This window comes from Nyctereutes procyonoides, unplaced genomic scaffold (genome assembly GCF_905146905.1).
Source record: "Nyctereutes procyonoides isolate TBG_1078 unplaced genomic scaffold, NYPRO_anot_genome, whole genome shotgun sequence".
Taxonomy (NCBI): Eukaryota; Metazoa; Chordata; class Mammalia; order Carnivora; family Canidae; genus Nyctereutes; species Nyctereutes procyonoides.
In genome coordinates this window covers 40,994,994-41,014,958 of record NW_026575030.1, presented here as the reverse complement: position 1 = coordinate 41,014,958, position 19,965 = coordinate 40,994,994, and the positions used below count along the sequence as shown (strand labels likewise).

The 19,965-nt window shown below is 35.4% G+C and overlaps 1 protein-coding gene across 1 annotated transcript in view; it reads left to right on the top strand.

Moving 5' to 3' along the window:
• ZPLD1 (zona pellucida like domain containing 1) overlaps positions 1-19,965 on the top strand; it is a 250,430-nt gene that overhangs the window by 196,576 nt on the left and 33,889 nt on the right. The window contains exon 4 of the mRNA XM_055316249.1: positions 12,351-12,464. Coding sequence (XP_055172224.1) covers positions 12,359-12,464 — 106 coding nt within the window. The 5' untranslated portion in view covers positions 12,351-12,358. The remainder of the gene's footprint in view (positions 1-12,350; positions 12,465-19,965) is intronic.

Here is a 19,965-nt window from a genome sequence, read left to right as displayed (position 1 = left end):
TTTAAAACAGAAATACAGCTGCTACTTGGAAATCAGGACTAATGTTTAATTCTTCCCTTTTAATTACTGATTTTCAGAGTAAGGATTTAATATAGTGACCACTTCCAGTGATCTATGAGTGGTCTTTTTAATTTATAAAATAGGAGCAATTAATATGGAACTAACTGCAATGTTCCATATGAGGATTTAAATTTTAGATTATCCCTGATTTCAACACTGATTCTTAACTAAAGCTTTTGTGTATACATTCTACTTGATCTGATTGGCTAAAACTTTTGTTGATTTTACTTTATCATGGTCAAAGTATCATATTTTGCATATGTGATTTTGTTATCAAACATCTAACTTAGAAATAGTAGAAATTGTTACTTCAGGAGCTGCTTTTAGTTATGTTCTTTTGTGTTATCTATAATAAGCATGCATTACCTGGGAAAATCATTTAGCCACTTGGCATCAATTCCCACATCTAAGAAAACAAAGGCAGCTCTGTTGTTTCAATGTACTCCTCAGAGTGATGTCATGAAGGTTAATATTACATTCTCCCAAATAGCTCAACAAATAATAATAAAAAAATGAACATTAATGAGGACAGGGTTGAAAATGTATTTGAGGCAAAAAGAACAAAGTGCTATTATAAATTATCAGCAGCCTATTTTATTTTGTGATTATTGCTTCCTGAAAGCCTTTGAGACCTTTGAGAAACAAAAATGTAGATGCAAGGAAGAACAAATAAAAGTATAAAACCGATTACAACTTATTTATTTTTTTTAAATATAATTTTACTTTACCAGAAGAAGGACAGAGAGGTCCAAAAGTACAAGGGTTAATGCTTTCCCTTAACAACATTGAGATTAATCTGCGAGGCTTCTGCTGATTTTTATTTCTTATAAAATGACAAGAGATAGATACAAGGGTGTTCTGATACCCCATCAGTTGATGTGGAGACAGCAGGAAGGCAGCAGATATCTAACACCTCCTAATTTTGTAAAGCCTAAATTCTGATAAGGGGGGTGATTTTAGAAAGAAGGACCTGATGAATTTATCACAATTTTCTCCTCTAGTTCTTAAAACATGGTTTCTTTGGCTTTTGATACTGGAAGTCCTCTTAGTCCTCTTCCCGTCAAATACTTTTCTGTGCACATGAGCTAACTGAGAGTAAGACACATTATGTGACTTCTCCAGGACCACACAGACAATTAGTGATAGAAGGAGAACCAGAGCCCAAAGATATGGTTGTATTTAATCAGAAGTATGCTAGCATATGCTACATAATGTTGCATTATATGAATTAATAGGCAACGTGGAAACAAAAATATCTCAGTGAGTCTCTAGAAGGAAGTTGTGTGTAGGCCTAGCCTATAATTTCTGATGATAAAACAATTTTTTTTCTAAGAAATTTTTCATTATCCCGAGGTCATAAAAAAATTCTTCTAAATTAACTTCTAGAAGTTTTCATATTGTTGATGTAATTATTTGAAGCTAAAATGTTTCGCCTCTGATTAAAAACTTCTTGAGGACTGAAACATATATTCAGAAATGCATATTCTGAGCATTTAGTGAAGTCACATCAAACTGGAATTTATCATCAACAAATTCCAGTATATAATCTTGGGGAAAAAAGAGAGAAAAATCCAGTTAATTTAAATAATATTTTTAATCTTCTGTTATTCCAGTCAATGAATTGATTTATGACTATGTAAATGTGAGACAGACTACATCAAACTGATATCCTTCAGTTGATCTCCGTTCCCCTGTAATTATCTGGTTGTAAGCATCTCAATATGTGGTATATAAACTTAATGTTTAAAGATTTGAATTCTATGTTTAACATGGCTTCTGAAGCAAAACAACTGCTTATTTTGTGTTTAGTGTGAGCTTTTTTTTTCTATTGCTGTATATTGAATAATTGAAAAATATATTCTGAGGTGTTTAAAGATTAACATTCAATTAGAGTTACAAATGGTCAAACCTAGTTATTCTTAAAGATTTTAATTATGAGGTTTTATCTGTAAGTTCTAGCAGACCTTATAATCTTTAATGTCTTTGAGTAATATAATATTTGATTTTATATGCAAAAGTAGTTAATTGACATACTGAAAAGGAAATAAGATATATTAAATTTTTATCAGAGGAAGTTTAGTATGTTCTTAGGAGTTATCTGTTATAAAAAATCCTAAGTATTCAACTAATGCTCAAAGATAAAAAATAGATTTTTAAATGCGTTCAATTTTATATTTTAAGTATCTCAATAATATATATAACCTTGGAAGTATGTCAATTTTGCATAAAAAGTCTAAATTATTTACTCAGTTACACATCTTAAGTCAGAATAAAAGAACTAACATTAGTTAAATAGGTCAAATTTCCTAACATATTAATTACAAAGAATATCAAGATGCATCAGTTCCTTTAACACAAAGAAATTATCTGTAATTTTTTATTATCTTAAATATTTCTATGCCTACATATTCCTGGATTTAGGAGATACTAACCCACTCAGAAAGCATTATCTTGTAAGCTAACAGCAATTGCTTATTAGTCAGAGGTTTTGACTGGGACAATGGATAGATTCTTACTTGCAACCATCATGCAACATACCCTTATTTATTTTTTTTACAAGGACATGATAAATTAGGGAAGAGTTTGGTCCCATTGTTGTTATAGCCCACATAAGTCATCCAGCCCATATAACCCACATTTCTAACATTCTCTAGATTCATGTTACCCATACCCAATTTTTTTTTTCTCTGCAACTCCAATGATAGTTTTAACATTTGATTACATTTGGTCTTTATTGACTCTTTAAGATATATGAATGAATTTTTCCAGCTTTAAATATTTCTGATTTTTACAGAATCTTGTACTTTCTCATATTATTTTGGTCTGGTATGATAACAGAATTCTTATGGACATGAAATGATATCAGAGCAGTGAGGTCTCTGTATTACAAGAGTCTAAAGGGATATAACAACCCAAATACAATACATAAACCTTTGCATTTAGTTATATTATCTCTTTAGTCTCTTTTTTCTGGATCTTGGATTGGAGAAAAACAGCTGTAAAATATATTTCCAGTGAATTGGGGAATTCTGAATATAGAATTCATATTAGATGCTCTTATGAATTAACTATAATTTTATTCAGTTCAGTAATGGTATTGTGGTTATGTGAAAAAGGTCTTTTTCATATATGTGTTGAAATATTAAGAATCAAAATGTCTAAAATTTAATATCAAACAATACAGTAATCACCATCACCACAACAATAAATGGATAGACTGATAAAAAAAAACAAAAATATGAGAAAAATAATATCTGATTGGAATCAAGATTTGATTAGAATCTCAAGGCTGTGTTAGATTTGGTGGTGTCCTCAGTTTCTGAGATTATGAGCCTGATTACACAGTTCTCATTTCCAAACATAGTGATCTATTCAGTTTTGAGAAGCAAAACTAGCCATGAAGAACTTAAGGATAACGTGTTTCTCTACACAGGGTTTTGTATGCAGAATTAGTTTGCATCTTAGATACATCCACATGAATTTTTTGTCACTTCTCTTTAAGTGAACTTAAATTACAGAAGAGACCATTATTGCCTATGGCACGAAACATTGAATCTTGCCATTTCGAGATAACTGGTTTAAAATTTAGTCACTGCTGGTTTAAGACTTAGTTACTTTGGGGTTAACTATTCATAGTCAAAATTCTTCTCCTGTCTATACATACGATATTTAGATAAGACCTGTGATAACCAACAGAGGCTTGCTTTTGAACTTAAAACAAGATTGCAATACTGCCTTTTACTAGTGCTCCATCTTTCATGATACGTAAGATTTGGTTGCATTGCATTTGGACTAATGCAATGGATATCCACTGATATCTTGGTCCCTTCTCCACCCTGCTGCCATGACAGTAAATACTTCTTCCAAATTTTTATCATCTCAATATACGAAGCCACCATTTACTTGGTTGACCAAGACACACACTTGAGAGTTCTCGATTTCTCTCACTCACTCTGCACCTAGAATTCAACATTGAGTCCTATTATTTCCTGTTCAAAATAATATCTTAAATTTATTTACTTTACTCCTGGCATTACAATCCTTGCCCTCAACTCAAAGGCCTTCAATGGCTTCCCATTCCATCTAGGTAAGATGGTTTACCATGGTCTGTCTCCTGACCTTACCTTTATACTTACCTCCTGGCCCTTTCCTCCCTGCTCAGCATCATGGAACTTCTTTCAAATTCCACCAAATAGGGGTGCCTGGTTGGTTCAGTCACTTAAGCATATCCCTTCAGCTCAAGTCATGATCTCAGGATTCTGAGATTTAGCCCTACGTTAGGCTCCCTGCTCAGTGAGGAGTCTGCTTCTCCCTCACCCCCTGCCTTGATCCCCCAGTTTGTGCTCTCTTGTTCACTCTCACTCTCTCTCTTAAGTAAATAAATGAAATCTTTTTAAAAACCCTCAGATTCCCAAAATATTAACTGTTTTAACGTTTTAGAACCTGTGGTTACGCAATGAGCTCTACCTGGAGTGCTGCTCTTTACAGACTTCACTTAAGTCAAATCAGTCCTTCAATTCTTATCAACTATGGCACATTGCAGGAAGTCTTTACTTGGCGCCCTCTATCTATATTAGGTTCTATGGTTTTGCTTTCTTGAGGCATCCTTTTCTTTCTTAGCACTTACCAAATATATTTTTTGTGTATGCAATTATTACATTACTGACTATTTCCTTTTCTAGTCCAGTCTATAAACTCTGAGGGTAAGGGCCATGCTTGTTTTGGTCACCACTGGATTCCCAATATCCTGAGTCTGAAACGTAGAAACTACTCAATAAAAATTTGTGAAATGAGGGACACCTGGGTGACTCACTGGTTGAGCATCTGCCCTCAGCTCAAGGCATGATCCAGGGGTCCTGGGATCCAGTCTCGCATTGGGCTCCCTGCTTGGAGCCTGCTTCTCCCTCTGCCATGTTTCTGCCTCTCTCTCTGTGTCTCTCATGAATAAATAAATAAAATCTTTAAAAAATAAAAATGTGTGGAATGAATAAATAAAATAAATGAATTAATTAAGAGGAATTTAAAATAGTGGGGGTTCTCTTATTCTTATTCTCTTATTCTTGGCAAAAGTTTACCAGCATATGTAGGTATCTTGCCATTATCATTATTGGTAACCATGCAAATACTTTTGATTTTTTAGAAGTGTGTTGATATTCAGCCAAAATATGTCAGTATGGTGTTTCTTCTGATTGGCTGGTTCTTGTGTTGTGTCCTTTCATAAATATTTTGTATATTATCTCCATTAAGAAAGAAACATTTTCATTTGGAAATAATCATACTCATTGCCAATTATTTAGTTAATTACAGGGAAATGGGCATTTAAAATAAATAAATTGTCATTTTACTATTAATTTGTTATCACTGTACTTCATGAAAAGTGAGAGGAAGTTTATATACTAACATGTCTTCAAAGCTGCTTCAGGAGAATAAAATGTACACATATCTTGAAAATGAAACTGGTGCATTATTTAATTTTTTTTATTTATTATTTATGATAGTCACAGAGAGAGAGAGAGAGAGGCAGAGACACAGGCAGAGGGAGAAGCAGTCTCCATGCACCAGGAGCCCGACGTGGGATTCGATCCGGGGTCTCCAGGATCGCGCCCTGGGCCAAAGGCAGGCGCCAAACCGCTGCACCACCCAGGGATCCCTGGTGCATTATTTAAAAAAGGCTTTTAGAGTGACTTAGTTCAATCTGTCAGCACCCCGAAAACTAAGATGTTAGAATAAATGTTTAAGCTAAACACGGTAGATCATTTAAATTCTATGGATTACTCAAGAAAACCCTCAACAGAAAGACAAATGAGAAAGGCGGGCAAAGGGAAATGAATGAATACTCTGTGTCAGAGAAAATTGGAGTGGGTTTTTCTCTTAGGAACAGCCTTGAGCATTCATATTTTCTCATGGTATGTATCAGCATCTTTAGTCATAAAATTTCTGGGTATCTTCTTGATGGCTAAACATATTTCCTTCTTGGAGGCATTATTCTGAAACTACATGGTACATTTTATTCTTTGTTTAGCAAGACAAGTACACTCTTTGTTAAAGAAAGTATATGTACATCATAATGGATATTTCTGATGGAAGTTTTATTTTTTACCTTTCCTTTTATTATCTATGTTGCCTTTAATGTCCAAGTGGAACATGGAAATAAAGAGTACAGAATTTCAGTCTAGACATCCCTTCAGAAAATCTGTTTCTTCGTTAGACAGTCATGGTTTCCAGCACTTTAAAACTGGTGGCTGTGGAAGGTGAACTAATATGTTCTTTGGCTCGAAGCAAGACTGTGTAACACTTTTTAGACTTCATTGAGCAGGACAGTTGCCTACCTGTGCAAATTCAGTGCCTTTTTGCTGCTGCTCTTATCTGAGTCTTGTTGGTTGCTTCAAAGGGCTTTATTCCTTTAACTTAAACACTGATCTCTGCTAAAACACACATATTTCTTCTCCTCCACTTTCCTGGGAACTCTTTAGACTATTTCTAGTCATTTAAAGTATAATGAACTGTTTCTGATCTTTTCTGAGGGGCAGGTGATACAGAAGCACCAGGAATGAGGTTATGCCCCCTGTAGAAGCCAGGAAGCCTGTGCAAAGCAGGTGGCCAATAAATTTGGAGGAGGGCTGACAATGAGAGAATTCGGGCAATCACTCATGCCAAAGACCCATTTCGTATTTTTTAAATCTGTAGGATGAAACCATCAGCCTTACTTCAGCGAAAAAATGCCTAAGTCTTAGCATGACAAACATTTGAAAAGATGGTTTTTGAATTTTCCATTTTTCTTCTCAACTAGAACAGTATCATACAGATGGTCTATATGAATGCAATAAAATTAAGGAAATACAAAACTGACAAATGGTTGAACCCACTTGTTTCTGTAAAAGTTACTTCTTGAGAGTAGATAAAAGCACTTTGAATACGTTCACTTTTTCTCAGGTCACAGGGGTGCTATTTAATAAATTACTTTTCTCAGGCACTAAGGGCCACTTTTATTCATTTGAAAAGGTTAATGTGCTTGTTCTAAATGTCCATGTTTTTCCCAGAGAATAATTTATGCACTAAAAGTCTGTTTTACTTGGGAAATGCCTAAACAGTGTACAAAAAAGTGAAGTACAAGTTAAAAAGAGTTAGACCTGCCAGTTCATAACTAAAGTAGTTTTTTCATTTATACATGTTGTTGATATATCCCTGACAACCCCATTTAAAATTTCAATACTCCCATCCTTCTACCCCAGGACGTCCTATCATTCTTTTTGCTCTATTTTTCTCCATAGTCCTTATCACAAATACACTCTGTATTTTACTTACGCATATTGTTTTCTTCTGGCTTCCCTTACTAGAATGTAAGTTCTAGGCAGACAAGAAATTTTCAGTAGTCTTCCTCTCTGGATAGTACCAGGCATATGTAAACATTGAGTAATATTTAATAAATGAATGCAGAAATAGATCTATCTTGATCAAATTTACTAAGTAATTGCCGTTTTTCCTTCGGAGTAGCATAGGATTGCTTTCTAGAAGGAAATACCATGTGATTGTTATCTGTTTAACCTTGGGCAAGTTGCTTAACATTTCTGTGCCATAGTTTTTTATCCCCAGAATAAGACAAAAAAATTACCTGTCTCAGGATTAGATAATATATATAAAGCGCTTGAAAAAACATTGTGGCATATAATCAGTCCTTAAAACTCACTATATTATCATTAAGTTAATCTGTGAAAAGAATAATATCCTTTATGGCATTCATTGCCTAGGTGAAATAATCATGACAATTATGTAGATATTAAAGGTATTTTTTGCCTCAATAATCAGAACTGTTTAGTTCAAGGCATTATGTCATGCATGTTATTAATATAATTTACTTTCTGAAAATTATCAGAGCATTAATTTTATTTATTTGACAAACTTCAGTAAAATCAAACAGAACAGTGTAATAATTCCAAGGGTCAAGCTTGGTTTTGAATTCTACTCTGTCATTTACTAGATCTGTGACCCTGAGCAAGTCAATGAAAAACCTTAGGCTCCAGTTTCTACATTTGTAACATGGGTAAAAAAAAAAAAAAAATCTGTGTTAGTAGTTTAATATTAAATACAGCACAGTTCCTGGCACATAGCAGATCTCAATAAAAAGAAGGTCAAAAAATGATAATTGAATATGCAAAATTATAGAACAGTGTTTATGACAGAGCTTATAAACACTGTTATATACATTAGAAAATTGAATGAGAACTGAAAATGAAATTACATTTTTCTGACTCATGGTCAATCTTAAGCAAATAAATCAGAATTTCTATTTTGGAAGAAGATACCATTCTAAAAAGAAAAATTAATATGAGAAATATGGATATATTTGACAGCAAATCACTTAGCCCATGATTTCCTTTGTATTGCTATGTATAAAACACAGAGCCTATTAATATCAGCTTAAGAGATGCGAGTGTCTCTTTTTTAAAATTAACACCTCTAAGTTTCTTAAAATTCAGTGTTGTTCGTATAATTCTGCTCTCCCTCCTTTATCCCCACAATTTAAATTTATGAAGATACTAAGCTAAGAAGCAGGTACAAAAACCTTGTGCACACTTGTCTTCAAGGTTTGTGTTATCTAAGAATTTAGTATTAATGTTTTGGATTATTGGCTGTGTTAGGCAGTCCTGCACACCGCTGTCATCACCAATGTTGGGGCATTGGTTGCTGCATTTAGTTATGGTGGAGAAGATGGGAAATGCCTTTGCTCAAGCAGTTTGTTGGAGCCGTGATGGGACAGCAAGCACCATATGTCACATCAGAGTGGATGATAGGAATCAGGTTCTACTTTGTGATGTGAAGCTCACCTAAGATCTTTTAGGCAGAGGACTGGAGTAAAGAATTATACTTGCCATAGAATTTTACTTGTCTAGGAGCCAGGGAGCCTGAGCAAACAGGACCTTATGCTTTAAAGAATGTAAAGATACTATTTGAGTACTCAAAGATACTATTTGAATGTGTCTCAAAATAGTCCCAAATATCAGGTAATACCATTTCAGGAAAGAACTTTAGGAACTCTGGCAAGACAGCATTACTAAGCTTGCTTCTGTGAGTTGGTGATGTCCAGGGTTACTGTGTGCAGAGGAAATGATGAGATGGGATTGAGGGTGGGAAGGTTACAAGTTAATAGTACATCATTTTGTTTTAATGTGCAGTTGGACTATAAAGAGTCTCTCAATGTCTTGGTAAGTCTTTTAGGGATCAAAATGTGGATACCTAAACAGGAGATGTAGATGTCCTTTAAAAATCTCCTGCTTAATGTACCTTAATATTAACACACAGATCAGTACAAATGCCATTATAAATAGAATAATGTCATTCAACTAATCAGAGCTTCCAGTAGCTCATGGAACATCTTTATGTTGACCAATCTAGCTCTGGAGCATGTGGCTTAGCCAAAGCACAAGCCCTGTCACTGTCTTTATTGGATCTACTTGTTAAAGTACAACTTTCACATCAATATGTGGTGACCCTGAAACTGATATTTCAGTGTCTTCTGTATGTCTAGACTATGCTAAGGTTTTTATGCACCTATAGTTTATAGTATTGTGACCATCATCTTGATTTTCAAATAACAAATCTAGAGAATTATTAGGGAAGGGTTGAGTCCATATATGCCAATATGACCAAAAATTATTTCATCAAAAATATTTATTAGGAGTTTTAATCTTCACAACAGTACTGTGAGTCTTATTTAAAGTGTAGGGGAGAGAGGCATACCTCCTTTGGAGAACCTCAAATCTGATCTAAAAGTTGTAAAGCTTAAAATTTAAAAAATAGATAATAAAATTTTAAAAAGTTGTAAAGCTAAGACTTTGCCACCTCTATTGGTAGGCTGTTTCAAATAGCATGAATTTGTCATCAATTTTTGGTAAACGTGGATGTGTCCCATTTAGTCTATAGTAATAATTCTCACAGTTTTCCCAATTAGGGCCTTTTCTCTATTTTAAAAAAATAATTTTCTCTCTCATAATGCCCCTATTATAAAATACATCTTTTAATCAGATTGCATCAACTAGATAAGAATTTGTTTATCCATTTCAGATGAAAAGATCTATTAAAGATCTATTAATTCATAGGGTACCTAGGTAGCTCGGTTGGTTAAGGGCTGGACTCTTCTTTTCAGCTCAGGTCATGATCTCAGGGTGATAAAATAAACCCTGTGTTGGGCTCCATGTTGGGGTGAAGCTTGCTTAAGATTCTTTCTCCCTCTCCTTTTGCCCCTCTCCCTGCTCATGCTTTCTCTCTCTATCAAAAAATCTAGTAATTAATAAATTTAAAGAAAAGCAACTGATGGTAAATAGCAACCAAAATATTTAATAATAGATGATAGGTAGTATGTGCAGTAAACATTGCCAGAAAGACCTGGAGTTGAATTCTGGTTTCTCCACTTATTTTCTATGCTACTTAAACTTCCTGAGACTTATTTGTCCCTCTCTGCACATGGAGTAATAATTCCAGTCTCATCTAATTATTTTAAGACATATGAATGAGAAATAATAGCAAATGATCTGGCTCACAGTGTCTTCTTTGTAAATAGTGTCCACTCGGTAAGTGCTATTTTTCTTCTGTGAAAGAATGTAAAAGCTAGAAAGTGTTTCAGAATAAAAATCATTCATTGATGAAAATTCCTGACTCCCTGAATCCCAAGAGATGGAAGATTTTTCTAGATTAGAAGACAACAATGTGAGTCTAGAGTCTCCAATGCCTTGTGGGAATCATGGGGACCCATCATGAGAAGGGCATGGCAGGGCATATCTAAGTTTGTGCGGGATAGGATGTACTGCTCAGAAACAAGTTGCTCTCTTTCCTACCAATATTTCCAAGACTCCAAAAGAGCAAGGCTTTCTTAACACTTAACACTTCTTTGAAATGTCTTGAGGAGCTAGACAATGATGGTATTTATAGATGGGGCCAAGAGAGCCAGGGTCTGGGTCAGCCATTTGTGTGAACTTTTAGTTGACCCAATGTCTTAGGGAATTAAAAGTAACCAGACATATGGCTGTTCTCCTAAAAGTCATGAGGTTGGTGCCTGAGTAGTATGTTATAATGCTGAAGGAAGGAAGCTCCTGTTGAATTAATATTTTTCAATCTATTTTTAAGAGTAAACTCATGCCTTCCTTTCCCACATCCTTACCAAAGTGACTTTGTTCACCATAAACTTGTTATACTAAAATGATGGTTCAAAAAAGCAAGATGTATTTCCTTCCTTTTGCTAAAGACTTGATTAATCATCTAAGGGCAGATCTTTAAGGGCAGCTAAAATACCACCCCCCAAACCCCAAGCTTTTAAAATGCACTAAATTATTTGAGCAAACCATTTACAATTTTATTTTCTTTTTGCTTTTTACACACAGACCAAAACCACCAACCCAAAAGATTTTTTTTTCAGTGCACAAACTGCCCTGAGCCTCAGTTGGGTGCTCTGGAAGATCTCGCCAAAAATGGGGCAACCGGGAAAAAAAATATTAAGCACCAGACTGACTGGTGTTTAATTATCAAAGTCAGTTCATATTTATTTGTTCAACACATGATGACAACATAAAAATCGTTTTCAATTACTTTCACATAAGAATGCACGGTGTTCATTTATCTGTATCAGTCCTATTTTACCCACCAATGAAGAGTCATTGGTGGAATCATGATATCAGTCCACACATAGTATTCTTCTATTCTTCCTTTTGCTTTATCCCTGTGTTTCCTGAAAACAACAACAACAACAAAAAGATACACAAACTACTGATTTTGAGAAGTAGCACTAGTCTGGAATTTATTTGATAAGGGGAAGTTTTTCCTGACATTATTAAGCCATGTAGACTATGGAAAATTCTTTGAGAATCAAGTATCAAGTGTTAAATCCCTCTTAATTTACAGATATTGGTATTTTAAAGTATAGAGTTGTCTCTACATTGGTCAGTTTGTCTAGCTATGCTGTTCTCATATGGTAAATATTTGGTTTGAGTTCTTCTTATTTATAATACACTTTCTTTGCAAATTTTATGACTTTCATTTAGTTCTTCCACTACAAAAGTCTGGATTTGTCACCCTTACCAAACTGATGCCAAAGAATGGAAATAATTTTCAAATATCATAACTGAAACTTCTGTCTTGTTGCTGATAATTATTTCTCATAATCCTTAGGCTTTAAATGAGCTTGCCTGCATGGATACAGCCTGCCAGCCCACCCAACAGTGAGTTCAGATCAGCCTCAGTCTTTCCAGCAAGAAAGAGTGAAGGCTGGTGATGTACACATGATAAGAACTCTTTTCTAGGTTTTGCAATGGAACGAATATGGTTGCTGTTGCTTCTAACAATTGGAGTACTTCTGGGGTCTGCTCAGTTTAATGGCTACAACTGTGATGCCAACCTCCACAGTAGATTTCCTGGTAAGTCTGAACCTAGTCTTTTCTCTAATTGTATCTGGAAAGAGTAATTGTGTTTGAATAGTAAGGCACTTGAATACATATGGAAAATGGAGGGAGGAGATATCCATCTACATTAAGTAGATATTAACAAATGGCAAATGACAAAAGACATTTTTCTGCAGTTGTAATTTATATCCACATTAGCATACAAAGTGTTCATCATAGTTAATATTATTATAATGGCTGCTCACAAATGTGAAAAATATTGGCTATTGGGCGATAGAATTGGGAGAGGCTAATTTCATCAAAATTTGCCTAATTGATGCCCTTTTCTTCCTCATAAGTTAATTCGGACTTTCAAAACTGCCCTATATGCTAATAGATTTACTTAGGAATAATAAAATAATTGTGAAATATTGTGTATACTCAAAAATATTATTTCAATGGCATGTTGGTCATTACAAAAGTACACAGGTCAACTTGAGAATGTATGGCAACCATCAATATTGTGACAGGAGGTTTTCACCACATTGATGGGCATGTCCTACAGGTTCCTAAAATATGCACTCAATTAGAAGTAATTCAATGTTTCATTTAACTATTCATCATTTTATATCAGCTAATGTTATAGAATCACAGTTAAACATTTATAAAATAAAGATTAGACAATCTGAAATCACTTTTCCAAGTTTGTCATGCAAACTGATATACTTTGTCATGTTTTACATTTTCAAACCTGCCGGTACTCCTTTGTTCAGAGCATACCAGAGCAACAACACACTTGTACAGAGTCTTCCGTAGGTAATTATGGTGTTGATGAGGGATTTCTAATTCACCTGAAGAGAGGTAATCTGGATTGCTCCAGAATAAAGATCCAAGTGTTTAGGAATGTATTCAGGAGCCCAACCTAGCACACAGGTGCTTGGCAGGTTAAGTATGACCCGGAGGTCAGGATGGGGAAATGTCTAAAGGTAAGTCGAGCCAGGTGTTCTAAGGCAGGGTTGTTAATGATTTTGATACCACAAAGGAGGGTTAAGAATTTTTTTTTCTTATGGGAAATTCAAATATATCCAAAAGTAGAGACTAGTAAAACAAGCATTTGTACTGATCATCCAGCTTCATCAGTTTTCAACATATACACTTTGCTTCATCTCTCTCTTCTTATCATCACCCCCCTCTCTGGAATAATTTAAAGTAAATTCATTATTCATGCTTCAGAATGTGTATCTGATGGAAAAGTACTTAAAATATTTACACTTCATGTATATGTCTAATAAACTTAATGGTAATTCCTTAATACATCATCTAATACTCAGCCAAGTTGCCTCTAAAACATCCACATGATGCATTTGTTAGACTGACATGTGTCAGTCTATTTTAATTTATAACAGTTTATCTCTGTCCCTTGCTTTTCTAAAATACTCCTCATATTTTTAAGTAATATGGTCATTTGTTTTGTGGAATTCTACCTTTGAATCTGGCTGATGCAGCTCTGATGTGTCCTTTAACATGTTCCTCTTTTCCTATATACGCTGTAAACTAATTAGGGTGAGAGGCTTGAGTAAATTCAGGTTCAGTTGTTTTGCCAGGAAGATTTTGTGGGTTATTTGTGTGAAGAATTTGTCTTTATTTTGTAGGCAACAAAGAGCCATTGTGTCCTATTAAACATATTCTTTTAAGGATCTGACCTGGTCATGTTTTATTTTAGAAAGCCAACATTGGGGAAAGTGAAAGATAGATTCGAGTTAGAAGAAACCAGAGGCAGAGAGAAATGTCATGAAGCCAGTGTCAGTGGGAGCAGCAAAAGGAGACAGTTCTTAAGAGATATTTTTTGTGGTGGACACAACAGAGCTTGGGAATTTGTTCAGCTGGGGAGGTGAAAGAGTAGATGATGACCATGTCTTGGATTATTTTTTGAACTTGGATAACTGGATAGCGATACTGCCAACTGACACCAAAAGTATAGTGCACTTGCATGTTTTAGAAAGAAACTTTGGGTTTGGAAAAAATGAATTTGAGGAGCTTCTAGAATTTATAATGGCAGTCTCTATCCAGTATCGATCTTGGTCTGAGGAGAGAGGTTGAAACAGAAGATAGTTGTGTAGGGGTTAAATCCCTGAACGCTGAGTAAGTAATGAGGGAAGGGGACAGGAAAATAGAAGGTGGGAAAACAGACTACTACTTTAGATATGGTTGGTAGTGAAGGAAACAGGAGCAACCTGTGCCAGCAATTTAAATGAGAGGAGAGAATATGGGCATTAGAGAATTAGAGACAATTTAGTATACATGAATAAAGGGAAAGTATTCAGAGATTGGGAATACCAATAAAGAAAAACTTGATGTGATGAGGAAAGAAAAGATGGAGGAGAGCAAAGGCAGAGGTGGAGGTGCTAACCTCTAAAACCTGATAGCTCTTTCTTTGATTTCAGAGAGAAGGAGAAATAAGACATAGGCAGAGAAGTTGAGGGATGCTCATTGTGACAAAGGAGGCAGAGGCCCTCAGGAGAATGAGGGCCCAGGGGACTGGTCAGGTCCTGGGGAGGGTAGTCGAGCCTTCCCCTGTTATGTGTGGAAAAGGAGGCCAAATGTAGAAAGATTGCTCAACAGAGAGGATCTACCTGATGTTGTACTTACATATTTGTAAAGGTAAATCAAATATGTAAATGAACCAGGAAGTGACTAGGACAGGATAGAGAAGTCTTTTTCATATGGGAAATTTAAAAATTTTGTTAAAACATTTATTTGTAATGGTGCCCACCGGCCACCTGCATCAAAATCATCTGGGAGAGTTGTTAAAACTCCCCAAAACTGTTAACTCTACTGTTTTACTCCAAATATGTAGTGTCCAAATCTCTAATAGTGGTGCTGGGAGTCGGTATTTTAAGCCCTGCAGATAAGGCTAATTCACATTTATGGTTAGGAACAACTGACATGGTATATCCTATTATTTTCTTTAGTCCATTATTCTAATTAAAAGCATAGTCATGCGTTAGGGGAATAAAATTAAAAACAAACCCATCTCCCAATTTGGAAATGCTCTCCACCAGCATAGTAGAGATGAAAGCACTTATCATTGAGTGAGCATTAAAGCAGAATGTGAGGCTTATCATAATCAATCCATCAAGAGATTATAAAGACAGAAAGAAATCTTACTCTTTTACATAGCTAAGCAGATGCAACCCATTACATATGTTTTCAAGATAAACAATAACTAGTCCTCAAATAGGAGGACTTGGCAGCACCATTTGTCACATATAGTTCATTCTAAATATACCTGGTAATTGGGATGACCATCTGTGTTAGCATATTGACTTTATCTAGAGGAAAAATAAACTTGTATGTTTACAAAAGGAAATACTTTTGTAATTTGGAGCCACGCTCCCTCAGAAGTTAGGCTCCTACCCTCCCAAGGAACCTGTGACAGAGAGGTGCTACTTTCCTGGAGGTTTACCTTTCCAAGAGATGGTTCCCAGATCCTCGAAAAAAATTGCTGGGTAATAAAGCTGACAGAAGGCCTATCTAGTTTTTAAAGGATTTATACATGTCTTAAGGAGACGAGAAAGTACTTAGAATTACAAGTTCTCTGATGTAAATGATTTAAGAAAAAGGAAGGAGAAGTTTCCTCCCTTATTTTAAACATGAAGAATTAGACCTTTTATTTTTAATTTGTATTTGTCCTTATACATGTTAGCACTTTTTGTGCTGTCTGGATTAGATAACAAATATCCAGACTTTCCAAATGTACATGCACATGCGCGCACACACATGTTGTTGCAATGTAAAATCTGTTTTAAAAAAAATCTAAGATCTAGATATAACTCAGAAGTCCCAAGAGAGGCTTTAATGGGTATTATTTTCAAGTAAGCCCATTTTTGTAGGTCATTTGCAGAAGACCAGAGTGAGCAAATAAAGCATGAAGGTTAATTGCTCACTCCCCTCTTGACTTGTGGCTTCTCTTCCACATCAGGATCACCTTTGATGTCATCAGGAGCTCCACAAGCTGCTCAGATACTAAGCAATGGGATAGAATGAGAATGAGTCTGGCAAAGGAGAGGGTCTATCTAAATGCAAAGTAATGTTAATAATGATGAAAGTAATCATCTCACCCTATCTGACCTTTGCTGTTTCATGACATTAGAACTATTTTCTTTAATTTCCATGGCATTTATCCTTGGGCCAAGGGAACTGCCATGGTCTAATTCGTTTTAAATTTAAAGGGACACAATTTAATTTTAAAGGTAGTTAACTCTTGGCTATCTAAGCTGATAGCAAGGAACAGACTCATACCCCACTGACATTATGGTGGTGCTCTTCCCAGAATAAAATTCAAACCATAGTTGACGTTTAGAGTATCACAGAATTATTTGGCCTAAATTAAATATCTGGATAAATGCCTTTGGCCTTTGTGACTGACAAATACCTTTGGAACTACCCCCTTTATTTGGAAGATGGTAGCATATAAGGTTTAGCCTCTGAGAAGTCTTTAATGATAAAGGCACAATCAAGGAAAGATTAGGTTTATGGCACCAGAAACTCCGTGACTTGACACTGTCTTATAGTGAACTAAGCACTCATGGGAAACTGAATATAAGTCAGTGTTACACAACTTGTCATTTGCATCCTATTTAAAATAACACTTATAAGGGAAGAAAACAATGGGTTCCATGTATTGAGTGATACCCACATTACTAATTCTTTCTTGTATTTCTTACGACAAAAATGTAAAATCTTATAACATCATTTTACAACAGGGAAATTGAGGATTAGCGTCTGTTTAATGTTGCAAAGCTAGACATTGACAGAGATATAAAACTCAGGCTCTTTCCATCAAGCCATGATGCCTTAAAGTGAATTTAGAATACTAAGTTTAAAATAATCAAAATGGGAATTGCCACATTAAAACATCTGAAAAAAATCACATAGTAGAAAAACATGTTTAGCCTTTTGGATACCTGCTTGACTAAGGAAGTATTTTTTCCAGTAATACTTATTAATATTTCAGTAAACAACAGTGTTCCACAGGAAATAAAATTAAGAATCACCAATTTAATTGAATTTATGGGTGGGTCAAGCCAAATGAACTCTCTAACCTTGTGTTAGGCTTTGCTTAACCATTGCATCATGCTGTGCTCAAAGTAAGAGTGGATAATGGAATAATTATTCAAGGAAATATGTTCTGGCCTTTCTGTGATAAGAAGGGCCAACTCTCCTGCCTTCCTACATAGCAGTAGTGTTTTGGTGTCCAAATTGTCCAGAGGATGCCTGCCTTCTGCTTTGAGCTTGTGATCGCCATTACTAGACCAGATGAGGCAGCGATTGCTGATCACTTCTGGTTAATCTTGGTGAGAAAATGCAATGGCAGGAAGAGCAATTAGTCAGCAGGTACCACGACTTAATAATTCAGAGTCCATACCCTTCTTATTTCAGTAAAGAAGTTCTTTATTGCACGAATTTTTCACTTCCTCTGCTTGTATAAGTGAAATCCATAGGCCTTTTCCTGCCTGAAAAAGATGACCAATCTCTTCTGGTTCCAAAGACTGTAGAACAGCTAGTGTGAATAGAAGTCTGCAAAATTTGCCTCAGACCACATATGAATTTCCTGCAGCACTAGAAACAACAGCTTGTATTTGCTAACGAGAAACAGATGTGGAAAACCAAGGTGGCAAGGAAACCTGTTCCACATAGAAAGGAAACTTAAATTCCTAATCCACCTTAAATTCTCCATCAGCTGCTGGTTCTTTGTGTGGATGAAATATCAATACCCCTTTAGGATTTCTTGCTCTTTTAGCACCAAAATCTCAACATGGTATAAAATCTTGTTGAGAGGAAAAGTAACTTAAAAAAATGAGTTAAAACAGTGAACATAGCATCTGTTCTCTAAGCAATTTTAAGTTTATATAGCATTTTATATATATATTTAAATTATTATATGGCATATATATATGATACATGCCAAGTATTTCTACTCTCATTTTACAGAGATAGAAATGGAAATGATGTATAAATTACTCATAATCTGCTAAAAATGGTATAAATTAGTTTTGGAATGTTTATTGGGGGTCAGGAAGTAAATTCTTTCCAGGTGAGATTACTATATCACTACAAAGCACTGTACTCTTCAGCATATAGAGAAAGCTCCTCCTGGGACGCAGGGCTGACTCAGTGGTTGAGGGTCTGCCTTTAGCTTAGGTTGTGATCCTGGGGACCTGGGATCCAGTCCCACATTGGGCTCCCTGCGGGGAGCCTGCTTCTCCCTCTGCCTGTGTCTTTGCCTCTCTCGGTGTCTCTCAAGAATAAATAAAATCTTTTAAAAAAGACTCTTCCTATTATATTTAATAGGTTTTGGTTCATACTCTCAGTTTCAGCCCAATGCTACTTTGAAGGACTTGTAATCCAGCCCATGAATCGAGGTGCAGTCATAGTCACAGGATTACCTACATCTGCATCTGACCTGCACAGAGCCTCCCTCTACTCACAACAGATACGCATCCCACCCCATGTCTCCTTTGGCTTTGGGAGAGTGTCCAGAGTATACTTTCCATTTGAGGTGTTACTTCAGTTATTAAACTGCTTGGTTTATGCAATGGGGGAGAGATGGGGTAGGAAAAGACCAAACCTATTCCCAACTTTGTTTCACCCATGGTCACCTTAGTACTAAAATAGATTTATTTGGACTCAAGCTCACAAAGCCTTTTTATGAGCCCTCTTTTATTAGGTTTGAAACCAGTTAGTTCCTCAGAGAAGGAAAGGAGTTAGGCATACATTCATCTCCTTCATGATTCTTTCTCCTCTTCCTCCTCTCTCTTTCCTTTTCTTTCATCCCTTTCATTCCAACTTCTCATTCTTGTTAACATGTAAATCATACAAATAGCTATTTGGTGGGAGTGCTTAATCCTACCAGATAGAGTCTACCCTAAGGGTTAGCTTCTGCCAGAAGTAGATAGGTGTGACTAAGCAGTTCAGCTAAGAGACTTGCAACATTGGCATCACCTGGGGGCTTGTGAGAAACACACAAATCAGCCCACCTCCCACCATGATCTACTGAATCAGAATCTGCACCTTTATAAGATTATCTGGTAATACATATGCACCATAAAGCATAAGAAGTGTTGTATCGAGCATGGTACTCATGATGTCTTGCTAGCTTTGTGTCAACCCCAGCTGGCTGTCATGCACTTGCTTGCTATTAATGACAATAGGTTTCAAAAAATCTATCACTGTAAAGGGAAAATAATTTTAAAAAATCATTATTAGTAATGAGGCAAAATAATTAGTTACCAAGACTAATGTATTTTGAAAGGTTAAGCAACTAAAAAAAAAAGAAAAAATCTATTCATTTGATATTATTTAATGGGTTGAATTTTGTCAATTGGAAGTCAGAAAATATGTGACATTAAAGATATTGATGTCTGTCTAAAACTCTAAAAACAGGAATCATCTCAGGCACTTGGCAGAGTACAGATAGGAAATATGAGTTCCGGATGAACAGTCAAGATGAAACCATATTAATTGCACATATATT